The sequence below is a fragment of the Scleropages formosus genome, chromosome 20, assembly GCF_900964775.1.
Source record: "Scleropages formosus chromosome 20, fSclFor1.1, whole genome shotgun sequence".
Classification (NCBI taxonomy): Eukaryota; Metazoa; Chordata; class Actinopteri; order Osteoglossiformes; family Osteoglossidae; genus Scleropages; species Scleropages formosus.
In genome coordinates, this window is record NC_041825.1 from 23,230,126 (window position 1) to 23,257,730 (window position 27,605).

Sequence of the window (27,605 nt, forward strand, 5' to 3'; positions counted from 1 at the left end):
CAGAAGGCCCAGCTGTTTCCACACGCGATGTCCTCACTGTGGACTCAGCCAAAGCTCCTCTGAAGAAGGAGCATGTTGGGTGTGAGATGACCCCGAGGTCTTTGTCTCACAGGGGTGTGTGAAACGGGGATCACGTGGAGTGCAGCCGTGTTTTTAGAGCGTAACCGGAGCCCTGATCGACCCAGGATGGTCGTTGTTTACCAACACGCTGTCACTGTCAGTGTGCACCCATGGATTCCCGAGGAGCTGCTCGCACCCCCCATGCTGTCTGGACTCTACGGTTCTCGTTCCACCCAGGCTTCTGGGGCACCGATCATTCCGGTCACACACCATGGGCCCTGACACTGGCATCGGGAGCCTTTATATGTAAATGTGAACAAGAGAAAAAAACAATACTTTTCATTGTTCCACGGTTCATGGGACACAATCGAGAAGCTTCGCGCACATTTTCGTACCTTCCTGTGGACGTCCGCTTTCATTGATAAACACTGTTGAATACAGCACTGCCAACGACAGCAAAATTTAACAAAACGAAACGGAGCAATGGGCAGTTATGAGGGTGTTTGGGTAAATCTGCAGGTGGAGCGTACGAACGCTCGGCGGACGCGAGCGGACGAGCGTGTCTCAGGTGTATCTGCCACGACCTCGCGCAGCCTACACGCACTTTGCTCCTTTCTCTTCCGTTCTGATCCACATGAGCACATCCGTGCATTCCCGCACTCAGCCCGAGAAGACAGATTTCACAGCACACGGGAGTGTCAGTGAGTAACCGAATTTATGGCAAAAGGCACATTCACCACCACAGCGGCCTTCCTTTCCACACTGTACACCTGTATCAATATGAATAAACCCAAAAGTTCATCTCATTCCCATCAACTGTGGGCACGTGGGACACAATGAACAGACGTCACGAAAACAGGCGTGAAAAGAGGGAGTCGACTGTGTTCGAATACCGGGGCGCCGGTGTAAAATACACGCGTGACGAGGTCACAGCCCTTGTGGCCCCATGACAACTGAACGTGCGTAGGCCTACTGCGGAAACATTAATATACAGAGGAATATTCAGGAATCATGAGTTCGTATAGCGGGGTATGGGTATATAATGTATATTTACTATGAACAAATACATGAAATGTGGACTTTCAGGAATGAATTGCAGGGTATTAATGTGTGACCTTCTTCTGTTCACACACGCTCTTCGTTCGCCCTGCGTTCACGAGTCAATACATACAGTCTGAGTATATATTCTGAGAACTTCAATGAAATATGTATTTTGGCAACGACCGCAGCTCGCAGGGGGTGCCGGTGTGTGCTGCGTGTGCTGCGTGTGCTGCGTGTACTGTGTGGCCGAGCTCCCCAGGGCACATTTGACACGCAGTGTGGGCGCTGGGACACCGCGCGCCCGCCCCGCTCTTCCCCCAGCTCTGCCCCGTCCCGCTAACGGTCGCGAGCGCGCAGCCGCGCGGCTGGCAGCACCTCGGGGGCTCGCGGCGCCTCTCCCTCCTCACAGCGACGGCGCCCCGCGCTTCTCCTCTCTCACCTGGGATCACAAGTGCGCCGAATCTCCGCGAGGTTCTGCCCCCCCCGCCCGCACTGACTGACCGCGAGCTCTCTGGTAAGACGGACTTTTCTTTAAGTTGACGCGAAGGGAACGAAGGTGGCGAGAAAAGAATTGGTCTCGGAGGGATTTGCAGTATTGTACTCTGGTATCAGCAGCGGTAAATGTCCGTGTTGCTTTTCGGGAAAGACACGTTCTTGCGTCCGTTTTGGATTATTCAGTGAGGCGCAACATTTACTCGTAAAACTCGGACTTGTCATAACGAGAAAAGCGCGCGGGATTTTTCATCATGAACTCTACGACGTTATTTCTATGAATGACGAAAAAAAAGGTAGCTTTTCCAGCTATTTATTTTAAAAAAAGTGACAGAAATGCCGCGTTTTACTAAGTTACTGTGCGGGAAACAGAGTTCAGGCGGTGTAGGAGTATATTTAGAAAAAAAAGTATATTTAGGTATGTTTGTGTCATCACATTTTTTCTAAATTCACCCTCCTCTCTGGAGTTTTCTCGTCAGCATCACTGGGCCAAGCAGTGACCATTTAAACAGGGTAAAACAACTGCTTTTCTTTTTCTTTTCTTTTTTCTTTTCTTTTCTTTTCTTTTCAAAACTGTTACTTCGCTCTGAATGAATTATGTCGCTGTTCTTTATATGTATTAATATATTCTGATGCTCAGCTGGAAGTCGAATCGCAACAATACTGTCAGTCCTTACTCTTCATGTTGCTATTTCAGCTCTGGAACATTATTTATCACTCTAACATTTTATATACATTTACATTTATTTATTTATCTGACGCTTTTTTCCAAACAAAGCAACTTACAATGTTAAGCTGGTCACAATTATATATGTATAGATATAAATATGTGATAATTATGTATCATATATCTTATATCGATTATGTATTATATATACACATATATACAGTACTGTGCAAAAGTCTTAGACAGTTATTTCACAAAAATATTTGTTTTAGATGGTTATTTAATGTCTTCTGCATTAGTGTCAATGGGAAAGAGCATATTTTAGATTTCCAAGCATTCCTTTTGCAAAAAGTCACAGTATTACAGTCATTGAAGAAAGAAAGTACACACACACACACACACACACACACACACACACACATACACACTGTCTGAAACCACTCATCCCAAGTGGGGTGGCGGTGAACCGAAGCCTAACCTGGCAGCACAGGGCGCAAGGCTGGAGGGGGAGGAGGACACACCCAGGATGAGATGCCAGTCCATTGCAAGGCACCCCAAGCAGGATTTGAACCTCAGACCCGCCAGAGAGCGGGACCCAGCCAAGCCCACCGTGCAAAGTTTATTAATTAAGAGCATTATTTTTGGAAGCATTCTCACTTTACAGCTTTTTCTCCCAAGTGCCTAAAACTTTTGCACAGTACTGTATACAAAATAATGGGGGTGCGGCAGCGCAGTGGGTTGGACCGGGTCCTGCTCTCCAGTGAGTCTGGGGTTTGAGTCCCGCTTGGGGTGTCTTGTGATGGACTGGCGTCCTGTCCTGGGTGTGTCCCCTCCCCCTCCGGCCTTACGCGCTGTGTTGCCGGGTAGGCTCCGGTTCCGCGCGACCCTGTATGGGACAAGTGGTTCAGAAAGTGTGTGTGTGTGTGTGTGTGTGTATATAAAATAAAGTTTGGGTTGTAGGATCTATACGTGAAAATATATATGGATTATGGACTACACTATATATATAGTCTATACATGGGCAACACAACTAATGGACTACATACACTTTGATTAACCTGGTTATCCATTGATCATACAACCCAGACATGCTCCACTCTCAGGTGAGGCTGAAGTTAAGTCCCTCAAAGGCATTTTGAGAATGAATGAAGAAGGTTTAACACACTGGTTAAGGGTTTTTTGGTGGGACTTTTTCCTGTTTGAGTTTCACTTCATTCCAGTTCAACCTTGTGCCATTTTGCTTTGTTGATTCAGGTACGGCAGCTTGGTGAGGTGATACACACCACCTGGTGAAACACCTTGTTTGTTTGAGGGATGGGAGTGCTGTGGTTGACCACGAAGGAAAGTGCCTGAGTGGGAACGTTTCACTTATTCGTTTTCTGTCAACCCAGGGATTCCCGTTCTTGATCCCATCTGCATCATAAGCACACGTGTGGGTGGAGATAGAGGATGGAGGGCAAATCTGGGCAGTTGTTAGAAAGAGAAGGTCTTTTCTGAAAGAGTAGTTCAAGTGAAACAGTTGTGCTGATGAGAAATGAGGCCTTATCTTGTGTTTGTCCATGTGGTTAATTTAGTTATAGATTAGCAGCCTGAAAAGCAGCCAGAGTGAGCAAAGGTGGAACAGAAAGAGAAATGAAGGAGAAAGAATTTGTAAAGATAGAAATGAACCGGGCTGACTTTGAAAAGCTGTGGTTGCTGGCAATCTGGTGTGAAAAAGAATGGCACACATTAACAGTGCTCTGGTCCCCTGCAACATTATTCTGTTTGACCTCTCACCATGTGTAATATTATTATTGTCTGGACAGAAACCAAAGGCCAAGAGGAGTCACTGAACCCTAGTAATTATACACTTAATCACTTTGCTGACACTTTTCTCCAAAGCAACTTACAACTATTTACCCATGTGTACAGCTTAATAATTTCATTGGAGTGATTTAGGGTAAATACCTTGCTTAGGGTTACTACAGCTGGAGGTGGGATCTAAACCTGGAGCCTTTGGGTCCACAGGCAGCAGTCCTAACTGCTACACTACCAGTTATCCACCCTCAAGCTCTGAAAACCCTGAACTGGTTAGGATGAAACATCTGCTGAGCAATCCAATAGCAATAACCGAGAACAAAGTTGTAAACGCTTGGTATTCAAGGAAGGCAGAAGCAAATCACATTAAGCCTCATACGAAAAAAAATGCCCTCCAGTGCAGTGATAATGAGTAACTAGAGCAGATAATCAAATGCCCCCCAGGGTGCACCATCATCTCCTACTGTATGGTCTGATAAGTCTTTAATTAATTTGTGTTTGCAAGTGGCAATGAGTCTCAACTAGCAAGCAATGGTAGGTAACTACCTCCGTGGCATCACACAAATGCCCCTGGAGGGCTGAGCAACTGGTAGTGCAGTTGAGGCACAGTCACGGCTGCTGAACTTGGAGTGATCGCACCAGGGGCCATGGAACATCTTGAGAAGTGATTTATCTTTGACGGCATTTTCTTCTCCTACACAACCTATCATTATCCGAAGTAATGGTCAGGCACGAACTCGGGTTTGGATCGCAGGAGAATCCCCAAATATTTTGGGGCTTACATATTTTCTGTCTGATGCAAAAGGCTGGTTAGGAGTCAAACTAAATGTGTGTAAATGTGCAAAGAGAAATTGGCGCAAATCATGGAAACTGACTGCAACCAAATAGTCTGCATGTCTTTAAAAAGCCTTCTCTCTCTCGTGCAAAAATGTACAACGAAAGTAACAAATTAATTCACTAGTTAAAAAGAAAATAACAAACTAACTCACCAGTTACTCCATCCCATTAACTACAATCACCCAGTGAGAACATGTGGCATTTCTTATTGATCATGACCTCAAGTTCCGATCACGTGACCTAACCCCCTCAGACTGTATTTTCAAACATGCATGCTTTTTATACGTATATGCTTATTTATTTAGCTGATGCTTTTCTCTGATGCAGCTTGCAATGTTAAACAACTTGCAGATATTTACTATTTAGACAGCTGCTAATTTTTACCGGAGCAATTGAGGCTAAGTACCTTGTTCAAGGGTACTACAGCAGGAGCTGGGATTCAAACCTGTGTCTTCAAGAGCAAGGTGACTGCTCTAACCGCAGCACCACCTGCTGCCCAATATTAACTAACTCATCTGCATGTGTGTTCTGCGTCGAAAAGCATGTTATTATTTGTCTGATAACTGCGTCTTGCTCCCGTCTCTCCCACGTCCAGGGCTATCCATCTTGGAAGACTGAATGGCTTCTGGAGCCGATTTCCTCTACCCAGGACGCTAAGAGTCAACAGGCCACGGGGCTGTAGGGGAGGGGAAGATGTGGGGGATTAGAGACTAATCCAGCACTTTAGTCAGTAAGTACTCCTGATTTTTGTTCCCAGGGCACAAGACAACCAGCTGCATGGATTATTACGTTGATTCCTTGGCTCAGAAGCGCTGAGGTCCCCCTGGGTTTATGTGGGGTCATTCTTTCTAACACCCAACATTCAAGCCACCGAGCTCCAAAAAGTAGAAGTGAAAGGTAGAGCTGTCCGCCAAGGAGGACGGTGGAGAAACGGCGAGACACTGGGGCATCATGGGGCCCGATGCGTCACGCTTCGATAGAGTCTGCCGCGCTTCAGTTGCCAAGGAAACGAGGCATCGTGCCTGCTGAGTTCTTTCACAGAGCTCTGCTTGGCCCCCACCGGACCCATGTAAACGACCCGTGGCCATGCTGGGATTGCTGAGATAGGCGAGTCGGACAGCCGGGCTGGACCGTGGGAGTCGGACCACATGTTCGCCACAGCAGGGTAGGCACTAGGTGCGGCTTTTTCTCAGCTGACACCTCATGGCCATGTAAGTGAAAACCGAATCTTGACCCCACTGGAGGGTTCAGTGGATGGAAACAGTCCCCAGCGGTGCGGCACGGACTGCTTTTAATACCCGAAACCAGAGACGATTGAGCACAAATAGGTATCAAAGTGTGTATTTAGAGGGACGTGTGACTTGGCGGAGCAGCATTCTCTTCCGATCTTGACGCAAATGGAGAGGAAAGTTTTGTGCCAGAGGAAACAGTAAATTAAAATTCGGTTTAAACCATCTGGAAATCTGTTGAAAAATGTTTTACAGTCGCATGCTAACTGCAGAAGGAAAGAAGGAATAGCGTTTAAACGAGTAAATGTTCATGACGCGGTGCAAGAGTGTTAGAGACACCTGGTGCCATGCCCACATGGAGAAACGGCTTTTTTCCTGGCCTGTGGTGTAGGATTGAGCCGCACGGCATCTCCCCTCACTGTGCAATGACTGCTTTCCTTATCTTAACATTTTAAGTAGCTTGTGAGCTTTTGGATAAAAATAAAACAAGGTTTTATCTGTTTTGGCACAGTCTCCGAATGTTTATAAAGCAAGGGCCCAGACTTTTAGTGGAAAAGCATTCGGGTTAAAAACTAGGACATATGGCTTGGCTTTCAGATCCGTCACTGAGATGCGCAGCGCCAGTTGAAAGTTTGAGTACACATGGTGGAAACTGGTGTTACTTCAGGAGGCATCTGGTTAGCAAGTGTGACCAGGAAAGGAGGCGCCATGAGTTCTGGACACTTCTGCAGCAGGTCCCAGTCATGTAGGACATTTGGGCATCGCTTTGCTTTCTCTCTTTTGTCCTGTTTGTCCCACACAGGTGTTGACCACGTTTCCCAGGCGGACTCACGCGTTTCACTAGTTCTGCATGGTTAACGCTGCGCTCATGTCACAATGGTACAATCGGTGTTTTCTGAGGAAAAACTGATTTGAGGGCAGAAATCTGTGTTGCGATGAACTGATGTACACAAATGGCCTATCAGAGGGAGTCACATAACAAGCAGGAGATGATCCTGAAGCTGATTTCAGGACAAGGATAGGAGCTTTACCTGGTTTTACTATACCAAGCGCACAGCTTGCGCTGGGATTTTATATGTAAAATTATTTTAATTTTAAGTCATCACAGATTGGAAACTCACTTTTCTTCTCTTCTCTCTTTACTAAATAAAGGATAAATGGTTGCAGTCTGTGACCACAAGGATCTATGCAGCTGAACCAGGATTTATTTTCTGAACGGACATTTTATAACCAAAGCCCAAAACAACTGTGAGACTTAAATTCTCAGACCACAAGTGGAGATTTCCAGGAACTGGGATGTATAATTTATACTCAACCATCATGGCCGAAATCTGCTGGATTTGGACAAACAACAACAAAATGAGACTGAAGGAGCCTATTTGCTAAAAGAGGATCGCAATAAATAACATTTACAGTTTCTTCCACTTCTGTCATAAAGAGCCAGTGGAGTTTTGAGACATGTACCATGTGTGAATATTTTTTGTTTGGTAAAAAGGCTCATATTTTGAACAATTTCTCAATATTGTTACCAAGGAGAGTGTCCAAAACCAACAAACAAAAGTACGCTCGAAACAACCATCTGTCAGCAACTGGAGGGTGAACTTTTGGCCTATAAAAGTCCAAATGAACTGTTTTTAAAAAATATTTTCTAGAAAATATTTCGACCAACTTTGTTTAAAACCGAAAGCTTTGTTTTTTGACTGCCACCATGAATCTGGGCAAACTATCAGGGATTAAAGGCCTGGTGTCCAACTCCCACGGGAAGCGCCGCTTCAGGGGCGAGCTCACGGCGGACATGATAAGCCCCCCGCTGGGGGACTTCCGTCACACCATGCATGTGGGCCGCGGTGGGGACGTCTTTGGTGATACCTCCTTCCTCAGCAACCACGGTGGGACAGGAGATGCTGACAGCACCCCCGAGAAGGGACCAGGGTTCTTCTCCCGGACCCTGCGGCATGTCCGCAAGGCTCCGCCCCTCTCTGGCGTCGACTCCAGCGAGCTCTCTCCACCCCCACCGGCCATCTCGCCCATCATCAAGAACGCCATCTCGCTGCCCCGGCTGGATGTCGACCCTCCCAATGGCTGCCCGAAGAGGACGCTCTTCCCTAACTCGCCCAGCTGCCCCGAGACCTCCACGTACTCCTATGGTGAGAAACTTGACAATATATGCGAGGTGGTTTGTCTTCATCAAATGTATCTATACACAGTATTTACAAAGTACTCTTCCCCTATATACAGCAGTGTGTCAGTACTAAATCTACAGCTCATAGCATGACCCAGTGATATAGTGGATATGCCAAGATGGGTGGCATGGTGGCACAGCGAGTAGTGCTGCTGTCTCCTAGTGCCTGGGTGGTGTGAGAGAACATGGGTTTGATCCCTGCTCAGTCCATTTGCATGTTCTGTCTGTGTGGGTTTGCTCTGGTTTCCTCCCACAGTCCAAAGACATGCTGTTCAGTTTCCCCCCTAGTGTGTGAGTGAGAGAGAGAGAGAGTGTGTTTCACTGATGTATGGATGAGTAAGTTGTGTATCTAGTAGTGTAAGTCATCTTGGTGAATAAGGTGTGTGGGCTGGTAACACTACATAGTATCCATTGTAAGCTGCTTTAGAGAAAAGTGAATAAATGCAAGGATCAAAACCTGGTTTCCTGTGACTCTCACTCACTTTGTTCACAAAGACAGCAGACATTTCACACATTTATTTATTTAGCAGATGCTTTTCTCCACAGAGACTATCAATGAACTCTGTTTAGTGTTATCAATCCACACACCCTGTTCACCAAGGTGACTTACACTGCTAGATACACTACAATGGGTCACTCATCCACACGCCAGTGGAACACACTCTCCCTGTCACTCACACACTATGGGGAACCTGAGCAGCATGTCCTTGGACTATGAGAGGAAACCCACACAGACACGGGGAGAACATGCAAACTCCACACAGAATGAGTAGGGGTCGAGCCCACATTCTCTCACACCACCCAGGCGCTGTGAGACTGAGTGAAAGAACTCTTATCAGTGTTACCGCAATAACAGTGTTACCTCACTGCGGCACCATCCGCTATTTGAGACCTGGGGCCAGCTGGAATCGCCCCGAGCCAGAGGTGCTGAAACGGCATCCAGAAAACACACTCCCTCAGTCGGTTGGGTCCATGTCCACACAGCAGAACAGACAGGTCTACCCTCCAGCCACAGCCCTTCCACCATCGAACTTTTTTTGCTGCTCTTTCATATCTCTTATCGAAACGTAGTAAAGTGCTAAGCTCAGCTGGCTGTCTTAACTGTTGTTCGTAGAGAGAGAAGGACCCTGGATCTCAGTGGTAAGAGTGAGTGCCCTGCAGAGTGTAACCTGGCACTGGTTTACTCTCAGAGCTCTCGGGTTTCACATGATACTTCCCTAAAGGCCTCACCATCGTGACCTGGGACTGTCTGCACCATAACTGAGATGAGTTGTGTCTGTTAGGGACCAAAGCAAAGAATTCTGAGGTATCGTTTTGATAAATTCGGTTACTTATACCAGAATTTGCCATCTTCCATTTCTAAAGCTGCAGCATAGTGCCACAGAGGTTTGATATATTGATATGTACAGTACATATATGAGGTTTAAAAAGTTATTACACAGTATTGCATAGCTACTTAGCACCTTTTCTGAAGCAACTTGCAGTGTTAAGTTACCTGCAGTTATTTATCCATATAAGTAATTTTATTGGAGCAATTTAAGGCAAGTATCTTGCTCAAGGGTGCTGCACCTAGAGACAGGAATTAAACCTGCAACCTTTAGAGCCAAAGGCAGCAGCTCTAACCACTATACTGCCAACATCCCACCCAGGGTGTACCCTCACAGCCTTATACCCAATGCTTCCAGGATAGGCTCCAGCTCACTACAACCCTGCTCAGGACAGGCAGTTTATTGAAACAGGATGGATGGATGGATGTAATACATAATGTACTAAGTGTAAAAAATCTGTGTCCCAAAGGTACTGTTTAAGGCCGGTAACTGTCTCCCTCCCCCTGTGCTGCTTGTTACTTTAAAGACCCGGATCCCCCTGAGGTCTGCATTTAGAGGCAGTGAGGTCATAGCGCAGTGGGATGAAGGGGGGCGAGTATAGGCATGTCTGTGTACCAGTGGGTGGGCTATACTGCCACCTGCTGGCCAAAGGTGTGAGGACCGTAGCTACACCTTAGCAGGATGGGGAGTAGGAGGGGGCTACTGTCCTGCATGTTACTGAGTACATTCTATCCATCCATTACCAGTAACCACATGTCTAATGTAGGGTCATGGTGCTCCAGAGCCTATCCCAACAAGGATAGGAAGTGAGGGTTCACCCTGGAAGGAATGCCAGTCCATCATAGAGCAATCTCACACACACACACACACACACACACACACACACACACACACACACACACACACTTCATTTAGCAGAGTCTTTTCTCTTTGGACTATGGGAGGAAATCCACACAAACACAGAGAGAACACGCCGACTCCCCACAGGCAGCACCAGATTCAAACCTACATCCAAATGCACAGCACAGAAGGAGTGATGTACCACAGAGCAGCCAAAACAAGATAATACTGAGATAAATGATGATGAAATGGAAAGCAAGCAGATAAGATAACAACTGGTATGTTTAATGAGTCAGATTCGAACCCACAGTCCAGGATTTACAAAGTACCAGCACCACTTTTGCACCACTTCAGAACAAACTGTAGATTTAATTACACTAAAGTAGTTAATCTAAGGGGGTGTGGTGGCACGGTGGGTTGAACCACAGTCCTGCTCTCTGGTGGGTCGGGGGTTTGAGTCCCGCTTGGGGTGCCTTGCGACAGACTGGCGTCCCGTCCTGGGTGTGTCCCCTCCCCCTCTGGCCTTACGTCCTGTGTTACTGGGTAGGCTCTGGTTCCCCGCGACCCTGTATGGGACAAGCGGTTCTGAAAACATGTGTGTGTAGTTAATCTTAAAATATATTTTTCTTCTTAATTTTATCTTGGGGGGCACAGTGGTGCAGTGGGTTTGCCTGGGTCCTGCTCTCTGGTCTGTCTGGGGTTTGAATCCTTATTGGGGTGCCTTGCGACAGACTGGTGTCCCGTCCTGGGTGTGTCCCCTCCCCCTCCAGCCCCGTGACCTGTGTTACTGGGTTAGGCTCCGGCTCCCTGCGACCCTGCATGGGACAAGCAGTTTCAGAAAGTGTGTGTGTGTGTAATTTTATCTTCCAAACTTTGTTGCTTGCTGACTAGTGTATTATATTGGCTAAATATATTGTATATACTGTAAATAAATAAGGTTGACAATATACTGTCAGTTTCTTCTCATAGAGTGGCAGATGCTCTTTCAGAAAAAGTGCTGCTGAAATCTTTTGCAGAGAGAAAGACAAAAAGCGCGTTGTGACATTGTGTAACTGAGCGACCAGATAACAGCTACAGGTGACTTTGTGTCGCCCCTTCTCTGGGTGCAGGTGTTGAGTCCGGCTTCGCCACCCTTCCACGCCTCTCACGCTCTGAGCGGCAGCTACAGGACGCCTCTGATTTTGGCTCCGCAGAGCTGCACCACGACTTGCCCCACGAGCAGGACTTCGACTACCTGGTGCGTGCCGACTCCATGACCTCCTTCACAGTGGACCTCGGGCCCTCTCTCATGAGCGAGGTGCTCGGCCTGATCGACGGCTCGGCTAGCTGCCGCGACACCACTCACATGTGGAACGAGGAGGGCGAGGAAGAAGGCATGGACACCCGCAGCTCTGCACTGCATTCGACACCAGCCTCTGCAGCCGCCGTCAATGGAAATGTGAACGGCAGGATGACTTTGGATCCGTGGGGGGAGCAGGAGAGTGGCGATGTATTTAAAACAGCAGTTCCAGATGCGGCAAAGAGCTCCCCTGCAAGAGTTGAGCCAGGAATGGAGGCCGAGCGCTTCCAGAGGGCTGCGGACATGCTTGCGCGCCACTATGGGGGCGGCGTGCCCCTAAAAGGCGAACGGCACACCAATGGTCGTGGCCCCCTGCAGCACCTCGGCCCCATTAACAGCTGCACTCAGAGCACTCAGAGGAGAGCGCCTTGCTCCTACCCTGACGAGGAAGACGAAATCAAAGTCTAAATTTAATATGATAGACTTCGGCCTTTTCAAAGTACGTACTCTAACTTTTTTGGCTACATTGCCCTGTAAGCATGAACATGTTTATGTAATGCTGTGGCAGCCGTGTCTCCCAGGTGTGCAGCAGTACTTGGCCCTGAGTTCAGGTTGGAGGACTTCATCCTTAACTCAGTAAAGCACAACTCCAGCGGTTCACTATTAACACCTTAACTACTGCCATCTGTTGGATAGAAACAGTATGAGTTTGTACTCATGAAATAAATAGGGATTTGTTGTCGCACACTTTGTAGTACACTTCCAGGTCCTCTTAATGTTAATGGCGAAGTTGAAGAAAGGCTCGGAAAGCAGTGGTGAGACTGTAGAAATGCCCCCCGCAGGGGGTCAGTCATGCTGGACACTGACTGGACTTCATTTGTTCCACTCTGCCCATAAGGACCCATGTTTTTCACTTTTGCTCTCGTAACCGGATTGTCGAGGAGCAACACAGCGCCAACGGGTTTTGAGGCTTCCTTTAAGGGCAGCAGAAACGGAGGCTGAGGAAAAGCGTTCGGGGAAGTGCATGCTGGGCCGAATGGTGGAGCTGTGGTGGGAACGTACGCAGACACTCTGTGTCTCTATGGCGACCCAGTGGTCCACAGACGTCCGGGGCCTAAGTGTGGGAGCATGGTGAGTGTGGGAGGCTGATCATACCTTGACCATGTTCAAACCCAACTGACATAACCCACAGGGAAAAGGGAGAGAAAGCTCCTTTTAGAGCTCTCTGACATGATGGCTTCTCTGTAACATTGTTACTACTCTTAACATGTGTATCGTCATTATTCAGGCTCGCTGGAGGTTCTCTAAAGCTCTCAGTTACAAAGTATTTCCTGAGATGTTTATGAAAACTTGTTTTTTATGAACCCACAAATGTCAAATGTGCAAAAAGTGCTCTGGAACCAAAGGGAAAGCACACAATTCTAATCCTTGTCTAAAGAAAAAAGGTTTTTGGGGAAAGTGCAATACTCTCCTGCTTCTTTTACACACACACACACACACACACACACACACACACACACACACACACCACACACAACAAAACTAATTTCCCTTGAAAGATTGCAAACTGAAAGTAAAACACGTGAAAGCGTTATACTCTGTTTGCCTGTCCCTAGATGGGAGTACTACCTTTATTATGACTAAAGGGTTAGGGTTAGGGTTTCTATAATTCTTGCAACATACCAGTCAAAAGTTTGAGTACGCTTACTGGGAACTAGTGTTTTTTTTTTTCAAAATTATATTTTACATCCTGGTCAGTAATTTGAGGGCTGCACTTTTTTCTTAGCCAGCTACTTCTTACACAGCTTTGAGGAGTGTTTTGGGTTGTTGTCTTAGGGAAGAATGAAGGACTGCCCAGCTTGCTGTAATCTTAAGGGAGTGACATGCCTATAAATTATCCTCTGGTGGCCATGCTGGTTGAGGGTGCCATGGACTTGGTAAAGATCAACAATGCAGCGACCAGGAAAGCAGCCCCACACCATCATACTGCCATCTTCATTCTGGACAGTGGGAATGACACCGGCACAACTCATGCGCCTGCACCCTCTGCGTCCTACAGATACTAGGTAGTTGGACCCAAATATTTCACATTCAGGACCTACATGTTGCACAGCGGTCTCATCGGTGCTTAAGACTGACTACTCCTCAAGTGTCCAGTTTCGGTGTTTTTTGGGCAGGCAGGTCTGGTTTTAAGATGGTGTACTCAAACTATTGACTGATACTGACACTATACATTAGTTGCAGAATGACCCTATAGTCTCATTCTATGAAACACAAAATGGATACAGTACAACACAGGGGTGTTTTAAAATGATGATTTAATTCAGTAATGTGAGACACATGGTTACCATGGTGACCAAATCAAAAAGCTGATTTTCTGTTTGTTCTACGCAGTACCTAAAATGAACAATGTAACTTCCTTAATACTGTTTAAATAGAGGTATTATAGCAAAAGTATTCTTTCAAATACCTTTCATGTTTAATCAATTACATGAGTGTGATTATGTTTTTATTTTAAAAAAACTTAAGCTTACATTTATGCATATGGGTAGTTTTCAGGTAATTCAGTTAATCATCATTTTGATAATAGTGGTTAAACTTTCAGTAATCAAGGGCAAAAAACCAAAATATTTTACATTATGACAAAATGTTGTATTCTCGTTCATGTCACATGACCAATGTGGACTGTAGAAATATGTATTCAGTATATGTACATATACAATACAAATGTATGTTTGCTCTCACAAATGAAAGTAACAACAACAGTCTTAATGACAAGCATAATAAACAAATATTTTTAATAAGGTTGAATAAGTAATTTACAAGCAGGTACTGGCCTCTGCTTTACCCGCATGTGTCGTGGATCCAAACGCACTGCACCTACAGATTGTACTACATAACAGTGAATGTGCACAATCCACATTATAGTAGAAGGAACAAGCTCAAATTGATGGAGGGCAGCATGACACCAAAATGGAAAAAAAAATGACTGAGTACCAGAGTGGAGTGGGAGCCACAGGTTCACACCATATTGTGTCATCAGTCAACAGTTCTTAACTATCCATGCAGTATCAGTAACTGCTTCTCCAGTGCAGGGTCTTGCTGGTCCAGAACCTGTGCTGTAGGCATTGGGTATGAGGCAGGGACACCCTGGATGGGACATGAGTCCATCAGAGGGCAATCACGCACTCATTCTTTCACACATGCATGCAATGGGCAATTTAGAGTCACCAGTTCACCTGAAATTCACCTGAAACACAAGTCTCTGGACTGTGGGAGGAAACCAGAGCACTCAGGAAGACCATGCGAACATGGGGAGAACGCACAAACTCTTCACAGACTGAGCTCGATTCAAACCAATGTCTGACCTCACAGCCCAGGAACTGTGCGGCAGCAGCGCTACCCACTGTTTCAATGAGGAACAGAACTATATGAGATAGAAAGAAAAAATATTTGATTTTGGAACCAGCAGGCAGCAGCTTTTTAGCACTGGGTTCACTGGCACTCAGAATTTAAACTTAAAGCCTTCAAATGATGTGTCACTCATGTCTTTTACTAATCTGTATCTCTGATACTCAAAGGGTGTGAAGAGGCACCTTATTCACCTGCTCACTAACCCACCTGCTACCGTTGAGGACTCTCTGCCCTGTAGTTAACGGTAATGAGCAGAAGACTGATGCTGACAATAAGGCAATAAGGTGTTTCATGAGGCAACCAGTCAGTGCTGAAACACTGTTAAGACACATGTCCATATCTTTAAGGTGTGTTGGGCTACAGTTGACCATCAGCCTCCTAATTTCTCACGGTGATGTGTCTTCTTTGCCTTGGATCTTTGGTCATAGAGTTTAAATTCCTGTTCATTCTTTTTCTTTATTGCCTTCTTAAAATTACGCCACAGAGAAATGTTCCGTTTTCACACACACACACACACACACACACACACACACACACACACACAGGGTTTCCAGTTTTCTTTACTTAAATCCTGCCGGAAAGTCCACGTTCATCTTGCTTGTGGTAATGCACAATGGTAAATAATTGTTTCATAAGGTCAACTGACAGGTGAATACTGATGCTTTGCAGAAGAAAATGTCATGGCAGTTCATTGAGTGGCAGGCGGCACCTGCCTGCTGACTAATGGAGGGGGCTCTGGGGGCGGGAAGTTGGGCGGTCTGATTGCACCCTTTTTGCTCACGGGCTTCTTGTTCAGCGACTTGACATGGGGTTGCTGCTGTGACTTGGGACCTGCAGGCTGGGCAGGTGGAGAGACTGGGGTTGTGGGCTTGGAAAGGCCAGAGACCCCCTGCTCTTTGTCCAGGTTGGGTGACGGAGAATGATGTTGCTGGATGGGACTCCTGTCTGTATTAAACAACAAAGAAAAGAAAACAATCTCATTCATGTCCGGGACTTCAGCTGTTAGCACGACTCTCTGTCCACTATGTGGTAGTGAAGAGGAAAAGATGCATAGGTTAGCATAATCTTCATAAAAACCTTTCTTAAACAATAACACTCAGGTTAAAGCAGAAATAAATTAATACAAGTACCAGGCTATAATAGAACTACACTAACAGAGTTTTACAATGAGGGATTTTTCAATAGGTAGGTACTTCAGCCAACCATCCATCCAGCAATTATCAATAGCCCCCAGTCCAGTTCAGGGTTGAAGTTGTCTAAAGCCTACGCTGGAAGCATAGGTTGTGATTCAAGGTACACCTTGTAGAGGATGCCAGTCCATCACAGAGCAGATAGGTATCTTATTGCAATGATAATACGTATGTCACAGGCACATTAGTTCAAAAAGGAATCTAATATCCCTTCAGAGAAGCAGTTATACCTTCAGGAAGAGAAACAACAGGGATGGCACCATGGAGCTTGTCCGCAATAGACACTGGCAGGCTGGGGGGCTGGTTTTGGCCGTGACTGGACTCTGTTTTCTGATTCTGGTCCCGGTTGGGTGCTGGATTCTGGGCCCGGGTAGGTTTCTGGACACTGGTTTCATAGGGGTTCTCCCATGAAATGGTACAGTTGGACCCAGATTTTGTCTTGACCAAGGCTGGCTTGTTTTCTTCTTTGGGCACGGTACAGCTGGAGTAAGAGAAATGGAGTATGATGGGAAGACCTTGTAAACATACAGCACGTATTACAACACTGAGTGAAGACAGTGGACAGAGCAACAGGAAGTTGCTAATGAGGATAGTGGTTTGTTGAAGTTCCAGGAAGGGGTCATAGCCCCATTCTTCTGAGATGGGTCCTAAATCATTCCTCCAGTAAAATATTCAGCTGTATAAGTGGTGAAAATGTAAGTTTTTTCCATGAATGCATCAACAAAGCAGTTAAAAGAAAACGTAACAATTTGAAGGTCCTACTCTGCTTATTGGCTGAGCAGAGAGCATCATCCAAAGGAGCCTACAGAGTGGGCAATTTTATACCTTTCCCACTTATATTTTACATTTACTGCAATAATTTGTAATTTCCTTTCTGAAGGGTATGACACTACTTCCCCTCCCAGGATTTGAAGCTGAACGATTTCAGTGGCAAGTGCAGAATTGGCAGCTTGGTACCTGTCAGGACAGGAGGGAGGTGAGGACGGACTGGGGGTTGTGGGATTTTCGGCCTCAGGCTTCAGCAACTTTAATGGGGCCTGCTTCAGGTTGGGGCTGACTGGAAGTTCGGGAACCTCAAAATCCTCCGCTGGAGATCGAAAGGAGAACACGATGGCTCGGCAGTTTGTCACATTGCACGCGCTTGTGTACAGAAATAGCATGAGAATGTGGATGCGTTGCTCAGGCTAAATTAAGAGACAGACAGCGAAGAGGAATGGACTCGCTCAGCTGCAGCTGGATGACCGCAATTTCCACTTTTCTCATCCATAATCTCACTCTTCCTTTCTTACACACTTGTACACTCCTTACGTGGAGCTAACGCTGCAATCGCTTTAATGAAATCGGTGATTCCAGTGACGCCATGAAGTGATTCCAGTGAGCAGATGAAGGGTGGTGACAAGTAAACAATCGCTATGACGACGTACCTTCAGGGAACAGGCTCTGGGCGTACTGTATGAGGGGCTCGATCACAGTGACCACCTGCACCGAGGAGGCGGATGCCATGTCAATCAGGGACTCCCCGCTGCTAGAAGAGAAGGAGGAGGAGGAGGAGACGGTGTTACTCGGTGTGGAAGGCGTTCTCCCTGATGAACGGTGGGCTCCCATCCCCCTTTCCCACCCCTCAGTCCTGGGCCACAGCAGGTTGGGTCCCAGCACGATGGCGATGTTGCTGGGGGTCATCCGGTTCACAGCCTGTTGCTTGGAAAGGTGTGCGAGGAACTGCACCAGGTACCTGACACAGAGCGAGGAATGACAGGCTTCAAATACAACATTTAGCACAGAAAACATGAGAATGCAGGAAGGAGACGCCAGGTGGCGTAGTAGTTACAGATGTTGCCTTGCGGTTGAAGGACATGAGTTCAAATTACTGCTTCTGCTTTAGTACCCCTGCTAAAGGTACTGCACTTACTGTGAACTGATAGAGTAAAAGTTACCCAGCTGCACAAACGGGTAAATCGTGGTAAAGAGCGTTACATACACAGCACGCAAGAGTCAGCTAAATAATCAACAAACATAAGGCTGTTTTCACTTCCACTTTTCAGTGCAAACCTCTGATTTGTGCTGAGTGTGTGACAGTGAACAATTCTCACCTGAGGTTGTTGTAGTTTTCCCTGGGAAGTTTCTTCAAGACCCCTTTCAGCTGCTCCAGCCGGTCTGAAACCTCCTTCTCGCTGTCCAGGGAAAGTGCCAGAGAGGAGGCGGTAAAACGACATGCAACGCACGTATACACATTGTGTCAAGGAGAAAAAAAAATGAGTAAAAAACGCGTGAAAAGCGTTGAGTTGGTTTAGAAGTTTACCCTGCAGCTTCGAACCACTCATCGTAGAGTTCAAATGTCATGAGGGGTTCTGGAAGCTCTCTGAGATAAGACTTCAGAGCTCCTGTCAGGCAAAGGGAGCGATAGAACGTGAACCTTGCACTTACAGTGATTCGTTTACCAAATGCTTTTCTCCAAAGTTACGTTCGGGTCAGGGCAGCAAAGTGCATCGGGAGGAGAGCTTTAGATACGGACGTATGATTATCTACGCACATTTAGCTTGTCTGATACTATCGCTTTTGCTGATGCACATTGCACAAGTACTGCTGCCTACAGAACTGAACGTGATAGGAAATACAAAAGCGATTGGGACAGATTGTGCGATGCAAATTTATGTAGCTGTTTGGAGATGAGGACAGAAAGGGTAGAAAGAAACGGGTGTCGAGACCCTTCTTCAATACTGAAAGGGATTCCGCAGTTCTGAGGGAGAGAGGGAGCTCACATCAGGTCCAAAACTGAGAGCCAGCAACCAGGGGTGGAGGAGTGAGGTGCTTCTGGTGGAGTTCAAGGACTGATCAGCCCTGGAGGTACTAGGGTGCAGACCCTTTTGCCGTCTTGTAGACCAGAAACAGTATTTTGAATTTGATACAGGGCAGCCGCAGGAAGCCAACAAACCGTTTCAATGTGATCAACGCCACAATCTAAAAATTCCACTGCTGCCAGAGAGGATGCAATACAGGGCTTGGCTATTTCTTATCCATGCCCTTCACCTCGTGCAGGGACAGTTCCTTCACCCTTCCCTAACTTCATCACCATTCCGACCCCGTCGCGCTCCTCCCTGACTGCATCCTGAGCTCATCCCAGGCCGACTCAGATCACAGCCCCCTCTCTGACCTGCCACCGCATGTGGGTCTGTGCTGAACTCGCTGGGGTCCGCATTTCCATGATCCAGACTTTTCTTCAGCTTCTTCACCACAGAAGCTGCGGCCGCTAGCCGGAACAGACCCTGAGAAAGAGAAGATGAAAGAACCTTTTCAGTGACGCGTCTATTAATGATGGAAAACAGCCCACTATACATCGTGCATCGTGGATTACGATCGAAATTAAAATGCTCACTAAAGTTATGACATACAGTTTGTCCTCGCATGACCAGACTAATGGGGAGGGTTATTTTTACATGATAGTAATCTCGTTATTCTTTGAATGTTTCAAATTAACAATCTTTAATATTTGTCTTTTGTGTTACGCATTGAGTCGCATGCTTGCAGATTACTTGAAATATTGAAATAAAGTTACAAAGTGTGTGTCATTTCTTTTACTACCAGCAAGAAAAATTATGTAAAATACTTTTCAGAGAGAGGAGGCTGGTGTAAAGTATAAAACAGTTCCTTCCTGTTCAGCATTTCCAAAGAATTTTATGTTATGCACTAAGAGTTGTATGGCTGATAAAACGTGAAATATTTAAACTGTGATTTTTTTGTCACAATTTTAGTTGAATTTTGCCAATTAACCAGCCGATTTTTTCTGAAAATATATTGAAAAATAATGTTGTGATGTCATTCCAATATCCAGTCACCTGTGATGTGATCACATGCAGACCAACTGTAATTGCACTAATCAGATTGATTATTAGCAATTTCAGAAGTGAAAAAGCAGTCAGCTACTCAAATTGACAGGCTCTTACACCAGGTCCACTGCAGGTTAGTTGCATTTATTCATTTTTCTCCAAAGCTGTATACAATTCATTTATACAGCTAGGTAATTTTACTGGAACAACTTAGGGTAAGTACCTTACTTAAGGGTACAACAGCAGTTGGTGGGGATCAAACCTACAACCTCTGGAGCCAAAGGGAGAAGCTCTAACCACTACGCTACCAGCTGCCTGGACAGCGTATGCAGCCTTCTCAGTTAGCAAAGCCATCCACAGTGGGCCTGGGATGCTAGAGAGGACAGGAGCGGCGCAGTTCACACCTCCTCCCTCATGCCCTTGTGGAGCAGCATGCGGACACACTCTTGGATGGGCACAGCGATGTCTCTCCCGCTCTCCGTGAGGTGAGCGAGCAGCGGCACGCCATACACCTTCCCTGACGGGTTGTCCAGCTGGGGCTCTGTGGACGCAGGTACAGAGTGTGTTCACATGCTGGAAACAGCCACTTACACACACACACACAGTTCACAGACCATGTCATGTCAAACACATACGCACACACTCATGCAAATCCCACTTTCTCACCAGATTTTTTGTGGTTCTCCTTGAGCTCCTGTATGTTCTTCTCCAGAAAGCCCAGAGCTGTCTTGTGGTACCCAACCTGGAGTTCTAAAAGCTAAGGGCACATTCGCGGTGAGCACAGACGTCTCGGCTCAAAACACACCTCCTGCGCAAGACGAAAGGAGACAGCGGCGGCAGACTCACTCGAATGAAGTAGTTGGCGTAGGTGTCCTCTTTCGTTGCAAAGTGATAGAGATCTGCTGAATACTGGTCCTGAAAGCAACATGTGAGAACAGCCATTCATATGCATTCAGCAGTGGACATCAGTATTACTAAGCAGCATCCATTTAATAGTACTGGTATCTCCAGGTGCTCTGGTTTCCTCCCACAGCCCAAAGACATGCAGTTCAGGTGAACTGGTGACTATAACTTGCCCTTAGTGTGCGATTGGGTGAGTGACTGTGTGCGGCTACCCTGCGATGGACTGACGTCCCACCCAGAGTGTACTCCCCCAGCCTTGCGCCCAGTCATTATGAGATAGGCTCCGGACTGCCGCGACCTTGATCAGGACCAGCGCTTCATGAAAATGAACGGATGAATTTATACTTTATCAATCCAGGGTAAATCGCTTGATCAAGGCTGCAACAGCAACAACAGGATTCAAACACAGGCCCTCCAATTGCATGGGCGCAACTCCACCTATTACGCCACATGCTGATCCAGCAGTAGTTCCCATAACACCTGTTTCTACTCTTGTATCTTTCCTACTGTGGCTCAGCTGTCACTTCATGGGTGCTCTTCTGCTGGTATTCCTACTAAGAGACGCGCGTTACTTTTTTGGGTGCTCTTCTCCATCCACAGCAACAGCAAACCTCCCGTCAGCTGCTAAAATCATGGTTCCAGAAGTCACTTTGATGCTGGCTGACCTTGATGTTCTCCAGTCTCCTCCAGGCCTCCTCCACCTCTTCCCTTAGTCCGTCCTGCTTGGCCTGCGGCCCGGTGCTCGCCTGGGCCCTGGGTGGACGGACGCAGAGACGGCGAGAGGGTTACCCACAGAAATTGACATGAAGACGGAAATAATGGAGGGCAGGGGACAGGATCAATGGTAAAAATATGCGCCTCAGAGGCTGTAAAGCACACGTGCATTGTGGGAAGGCGTGTGACCTGCTGCGCGCGTTGTGCCACTCCATCGTGAGCCGGGCAAACTGCTTCTTGTTCCTCAGGATCTCCGGCAGGTCCTCCTGCGATCGGTTACAGCAGCAGCACGGTCAGCAGACCTCCGTGAAGCCCCAGTGACACACAGCAACACCCCAACGAAAGAGCGCGAGTGAATAAATAAAAGAAAAGAAAAAAAAGCTTTTGTAATGATGTAATCATTGATACGAACACGCTGAAACAAAAGAGGAAGTGGACAGCGTTGCTCTGGAGCTGCAGGTGTTGCATGAAGGAGCGCAGCAGAAGGTGTGAAGTAAAGGCACAATTCGCGCACGTAGGTGGCGAACGTTACACAGAGGTGACGGTCGTTTTAACATTTCAGCCAGTTTTAATCTCTTAATGCGGCGTGACATTTGAGGAGCGAAAGTTTAAATTACTTCAGTGCGCCATCACATCGAGTTTCTGGATTTTCGCTTGGGCTTTTCGGTGGCGTCTGTGAGTGGAAGCAGGGTGTGCCTTCGCCGCAGCCACTTCCGCTCCGTGATCGGATTACTTTTTAAAACGTCTTAAAAAGTGGTGGTAAATCACCGTAAAACCGATGGCCGGCTGGTGACATCCACCAGAGATATGGCTGAGGGTGGTTATCCTGTGAAGCTCTCACCTCGCTGAGCTTATTGAGGGGCTCCAAAACCTCCTTCTCCAGCTGCACCTCGAAGTCAGCCAGCGTTCTCGCCAGAAAGTTCTCCATGAAGCAGCACATTTCCAGCGCCTTTCTGTCACAAAGCACCACGACACCCAGGTAAAGCTTCGCTGTGCAGAAGAGCCCCAAACCACCACCCCGAGCGCGTGCCCAGCACGACGGGCGAGCAGGAGCGCGTCAGCACGGCACCACAACGCGACGTACCGCATCGTGGACCTCCTCACCTAATAGAAGAATCTGGATCAAAATCCTTCAGGCTTTCCGCCGTGCTGACCGAGAGCATCATCAAGGGAAGCTTTTTCTATGAAAGAAGATGGAGAGAGTGGTCTCCGGCATGTTGCATTGCATGATTTCAGCAGCTCAGCAGCGACGCTTCACAGAAAATTATTTTTTTAGTTAGAACCAAACATGCACAGCTGCATATTTCCTGCGCTAGCTAAAGGAAAATTAGCTAGCTTGTCGCTAGCTTGTCCATGGCGGGGCCTTAACTTGTTCTAGGTACTAGAGGCGCTTTCGTTCAGGAATAAATAAAAGCAGCCGAGAAGAACAGGAGCAGGACGAGACGCCCGCAAAGGACGTGCGGCCCTTCTGCACGTCTACGAACAAGGTGTCGGGGGTGGCGGACAGGCTGAGGCGGGCGAGAGGCTACCATGCGCCGCTCCGCGTCGAGGCCCTGCTGGCTCTGAAGGCAACCGCACAGCTTCTTGTAAATGATCTGAGCCGCCTTCTTGGCCGGTTCCACCCTCTGCTCCACCTTCAAAAGATTTTCACAATTTTCGGGCACAGTGATCGCAGCAAATGGCAGGGCGTGCGCAGCAGCTAAATAACATTTTGAGGGAAATTCTTCAGGCAGATTGATATATTACTCAGAATGTATGTTGGAAGGCTTAAAACTCTCGTAAAAAACAAAATAACGGGATCCCAAAGAATTTCAAAAATCCGGCGCAACAACTTATGCAAATATATATATCCTTTTACTGAAAAAACAAGCTCATTTACAACCCCATTTTTTGTTCATAATGTGGTCATTTTACTTTCGCCATGGGTATTTTATTCTGCACAATGACTCGTATCAGATAAACTTGGTGCGTCAAACCCAGGTTTGTGGCGTTTGTTGCTCAGTGATGTTTGGCTAAAACTAATGTATGAAGCTCTAAGTAAACTCAGAACAAAGACCACTAAAGTAAACAAATTAAATGAAAATCATCTGGTGTCAGGCAGCAATGCTGCGAACCATATTTCTTTGTATAATAAAGAATATACTGTATTATTATACTGTATTTCCATGTCTTTCATCTGTAAGAAATTATCACAATGTCTCCTTTAAAGTTTGGAAAAAAAAAGTGCAAAGTGCATTGGCAAAGGCAGTAAAGGTTTTCACATAAAGGTAATGTAGACACTCTCACTCTAGGAATCAATGAAATGGTCATTTCTGTGGAACGAGCGAACCCCATCGTGTGAGTTATGGGTGTGCAGTGCTGTTCACGTGTTGTTTGATTGAAATCACAATTTTAAAGTGCAGCGGTTTCCCATATTAACACTCTCAGTGATGTAACAGTGCTGAGAACCAATACAGAGTGTTACAATGATGACCAGTTTAAAGGTATGCTCTTTGCTCCCTGCTGACTCGCCCAAGTCTTCAATTCATCCTTCAGCCTTCGGTTAGTGAAAAGGAGACAAAAGCAACACTCACCAACACCAGATCCTCAGACAAAAGGAGAGTGGCATCTTGCGACCTAGAGTTGAACATAAATTCCAAAGATGACTGAACGGCGGCACCAAAGGTATAAAACCTCGTGTAATGTGCCCCACTTACATTGTGCTATATTGTATCACAACCATCGGTGCAACGAGATCACTTGAGACCAGTCTACGAACAGTGCTGAGAGGTGCAATGTGCAGCCAATACACAGCAATACACAACCAACCTGAAGACCATAAAACACACATTGTGACATTCGCAGCACTGTGACGATCCACGGTTAGTTGTAGAACCCTGTGGGCAGACACACTTCCACCTTCCTTTTTAAACTGAACCTATGGGCACCCCAGAACTGGAACGTTACTGACATCACAAAAGGAACAGGAGCGACATGAATGCCATCAATGATACCTGCAGATACTTCTGGTTCATATGTCACTTCATTACATTTACATTTATTCATTAAGCAGACACTTTTTTCCAAAGCGACGTACATCTCAGCAAAAATACAATTTGTGCATTACATTAAAAGAAAGAGACATGGCTGCGGATACGTGATTCTTAAGCGAACCTAGTTTGTTACCGTCCACTTGATGCACCGATGTTCATCGCTCGAGTAGGTGCACTAATAGTAATTTTGTAAATTTGTAATTTACGCCTTGTGTTTTCCTTCCTTATGTCCTTATAATTTATGTCACAGGCTGCTGGGAGGATTCACAGAGTAGGGATTTCATTGTATGGTGTAACAAACTGTTTACTGTACATATGACAATAAACTTGAATCTTGAATAAAATGCAGGATAGATGAATCCTGATAACCTTCCTACAATTTTTTTTTTTTTTTTTTAAATAAGGTACACAAACATTAGGTATCTACTGGAATATGTGCTGTGAAAAGTGCAGTATTGCAGCATTGTTGTTGATGCACTTCTATTGTCTGAGCTGCAGGTTGCTTTGGAGGAAAGTGCAAGTCGAATGCACGAAAGTAAATGTGAAACTATAATAACTTTATAATATGGCGTCAAGTGCTGTGTTGCCTGGGGTTAGGGTTGTTACCATATTTACATTTCCCGAACTGAAGTCGCTACTCTTCCCAATGGAGCACATACTGCTGACGATAAATAACAGAAAGCGAAGCCAAATAAACACTGATGGCACCTGCTATGAAATTATACTGAAAAAAAGCCCTTCGACATTTGAGGAGAGGAAAACAAAAAACTCCCAGGCCAAGGATGTTGGAGAAAAATAAACCAGCTGCCCACCCCTCATAGGCACATAAATGTATTAATGACAGAAGCAACAGTATTGTAGGGGTATCTTTGCGCGATGGCATCGCATGCTTCATACCGTCCCCCTACGACGCTGCCATTATCGTACAAAGATCTTTTCTTCAGCAGACACTTCGCACAATGTTACAATATTAGGGTTGCGGTGTTTCCATCAGAGCTCTATAACAGCTCTCACTGACGTAGGGAGCTTGGTCAGCCTGAGCTGCGGTCGCAGTCGACAGCAACGGTTACGGTCATGTTTCACACATAGCCTTAGCTCCTCACGCTTTTATGATCTCTGTGCGTGTGTGAGACTTGTGGCTTTGCTTATTAATAAATCGCAGGCGCCAAGAGCAGCAGCAGCAACCCAGTGCACCGAAAGCCCGGGTTACAGAGCCAAAGTGCTGGGTAGCAAATGCTGCAAATGCTGGGGAAGCATTGGCTTCCACTGACTGCGGGCCTCATGTGAAGGTGTCATGCGAAGCCAGTGTGACTCACACACCTGTGTTCAAGGCATCGAGAAGGAACAAAAACACAAAGTCAAGCCTGTGACGCTTTCATTTCACCAGAGTAAAAGCTGAACTGATGTGGCCGGGGGACTTGATCTCCTGCCCAGCTTCCGCAGCGCTCCGACTGCGTTGCAGGGTACTGAGTCAGCTCGTACCTTCAGTTCCCATTCCGCTTTACATGATAAATGGGAGGGTGGCAATCTCACCGGCTGTACATTTCCTGAAGTACAGTACAGTACCTCGAACGTCTAAATTCACAATCACTGTAACTGTGACGCTACGCTTCGTAGCTACGCTTTTTAGGGAAACGGATCTAATCCCCCCTGCCCCCGACCACCAGTGACACCATCATCTGCGAAAAGCATCCATCACCGTCAGGCATCAGCATCACCACACCAACGGGCAGCTTATAAAATCAAAATATTACTTTGTCTTTCCCGTGGGAAGACTTATAATAATAAGATCAGCGCAAGAATGTCACATTTTAACAAGTAAACCCCCGTGAGTGTGTGTTTGTGTCTAGGTGGTCATTTCAAACTGGGCGAAAAACTCAATTTTGAGCACTACACCTCAAAACGGACAGACAGAGTCTAATAGTGCAATTTTTTCCATAAGCGACTGAAGTCTATTTTTTTTTTTTTTACTGTACTTTTTCCAAGTACGAAGGAATACGCACATTTATAAAAGTCCTTACCTGCCCGCAGATCCCAGCTGTTTGAGCAGGTTCAGCATGGTCACAGCGGACACTGATGTGGAGCGTGTTCCCACCCCCTGGAGCTTGCAGACTGGCGCAGCTGGTGCGATTTGGGTACCGTTTCATTAGGCACACGCTGGCGCCTTCTCCTTTCCTAGTTTCCCGTAGACACCCCGATATGTTTTGCAAGCCTGCAGTTCACTTCTGGTTTTCAGAGGCGCTCTGAGCTTAGCAAGCGTGTGCGCATACACACACACACGCACACACACACGGCGCGCGCAGGCAAACACGAAAGCTGCAGTGGGTCAGAAAAAGGAAGTTGCCTCTGCACTGGAGGAAAAGACATGTTTTGACTTTCACATTGCCAAATATGTATCAAGGCAACCCCCACGTAGGGGAGAAAAGGAGGGGAAATAGAAATAGATAGAAAATTGTTCGGAAATACTTTGATTTTTTAAAAAAAAAAAAAAAAAAAAGTATGATTTCTGATGCAGAGATTACTTTGTTGAAGGTGAACAGACCGAGGTTTAAGAAAGACGAACGGCTGTTATTCACATGGGTCTGAACAGTGGGTACAGCAAGGAAGTGGTTAAAGATCAAAAATATGCTGGTTCTAGGCGCTGAAGAGACCTGTCCTGAGCAAATGATCTTTAACATTACTCCATCTTTTTGTTACCGGTAATCTTTTGCCCAGTGTAGGGTCCTGGTGGTCTGGAACCTATCCTGGAAGCATAGGATGTGAGACCAGGTACCCT

The 27,605-nt window shown here is 46.4% G+C and overlaps 2 protein-coding genes across 9 annotated transcripts; one reads left to right on the plus strand and one right to left on the minus strand.

Annotated features, from left to right (window-relative positions):
• The first annotated feature begins 1,331 nt into the window (after positions 1 to 1,331).
• Positions 1,332 to 13,279, plus strand: cdc42ep1a (CDC42 effector protein (Rho GTPase binding) 1a). 7 transcript variants are annotated; one of them, XM_018761754.2, is made up of 5 exons: positions 1,637 to 2,106; positions 5,490 to 5,624; positions 7,276 to 8,270; positions 11,583 to 12,251; positions 12,651 to 13,279. In XM_018761754.2, exons 3-4 carry the CDS (start codon positions 7,832 to 7,834, stop codon positions 12,218 to 12,220), a joined length of 1,077 nt encoding a protein of 358 aa, XP_018617270.2. In that variant the 5' UTR covers positions 1,637 to 2,106; positions 5,490 to 5,624; positions 7,276 to 7,831; the 3' UTR covers positions 12,221 to 12,251; positions 12,651 to 13,279. The 7 variants fall into 7 exon arrangements, with proteins under 7 accessions (XP_018617265.2, XP_018617268.2, XP_018617270.2 ...); XM_018761749.2 differs by lacking the exon at positions 1,637 to 2,106 and adding an exon at positions 1,332 to 1,615 and having other exon boundaries at positions 11,583 to 13,279; XM_018761748.2 differs by having other exon boundaries at positions 11,583 to 13,279.
• Positions 13,280 to 15,672: 2,393 nt separating this feature from the next.
• sh3bp1 (SH3-domain binding protein 1) lies at positions 15,673 to 27,104 on the minus strand. Of its 2 annotated transcripts, none has more exons than XM_018761742.2 (18): positions 26,851 to 27,104; positions 24,371 to 24,413; positions 23,327 to 23,431; positions 22,902 to 22,978; positions 22,639 to 22,750; positions 21,987 to 22,063; positions 21,749 to 21,836; positions 21,027 to 21,095; positions 20,847 to 20,937; positions 20,585 to 20,721; positions 19,508 to 19,619; positions 18,656 to 18,737; positions 18,447 to 18,527; positions 17,975 to 18,088; positions 17,781 to 17,881; positions 17,314 to 17,443; positions 16,587 to 16,837; positions 15,673 to 16,111 (listed from the first exon to the last, which is right to left on the minus strand). In XM_018761742.2, the coding sequence occupies exons 1-18, from the start codon at positions 26,886 to 26,888 to the stop codon at positions 15,855 to 15,857; spliced, it is 1,965 nt and encodes a 654-aa protein (XP_018617258.1). In that variant the 5' UTR covers positions 26,889 to 27,104; the 3' UTR covers positions 15,673 to 15,854. The 2 variants fall into 2 exon arrangements, with proteins under 2 accessions (XP_018617258.1, XP_018617259.1); XM_018761743.2 differs by having other exon boundaries at positions 17,781 to 17,878; positions 26,851 to 27,103.
• Positions 27,105 to 27,605: the final 501 nt, after the last annotated feature.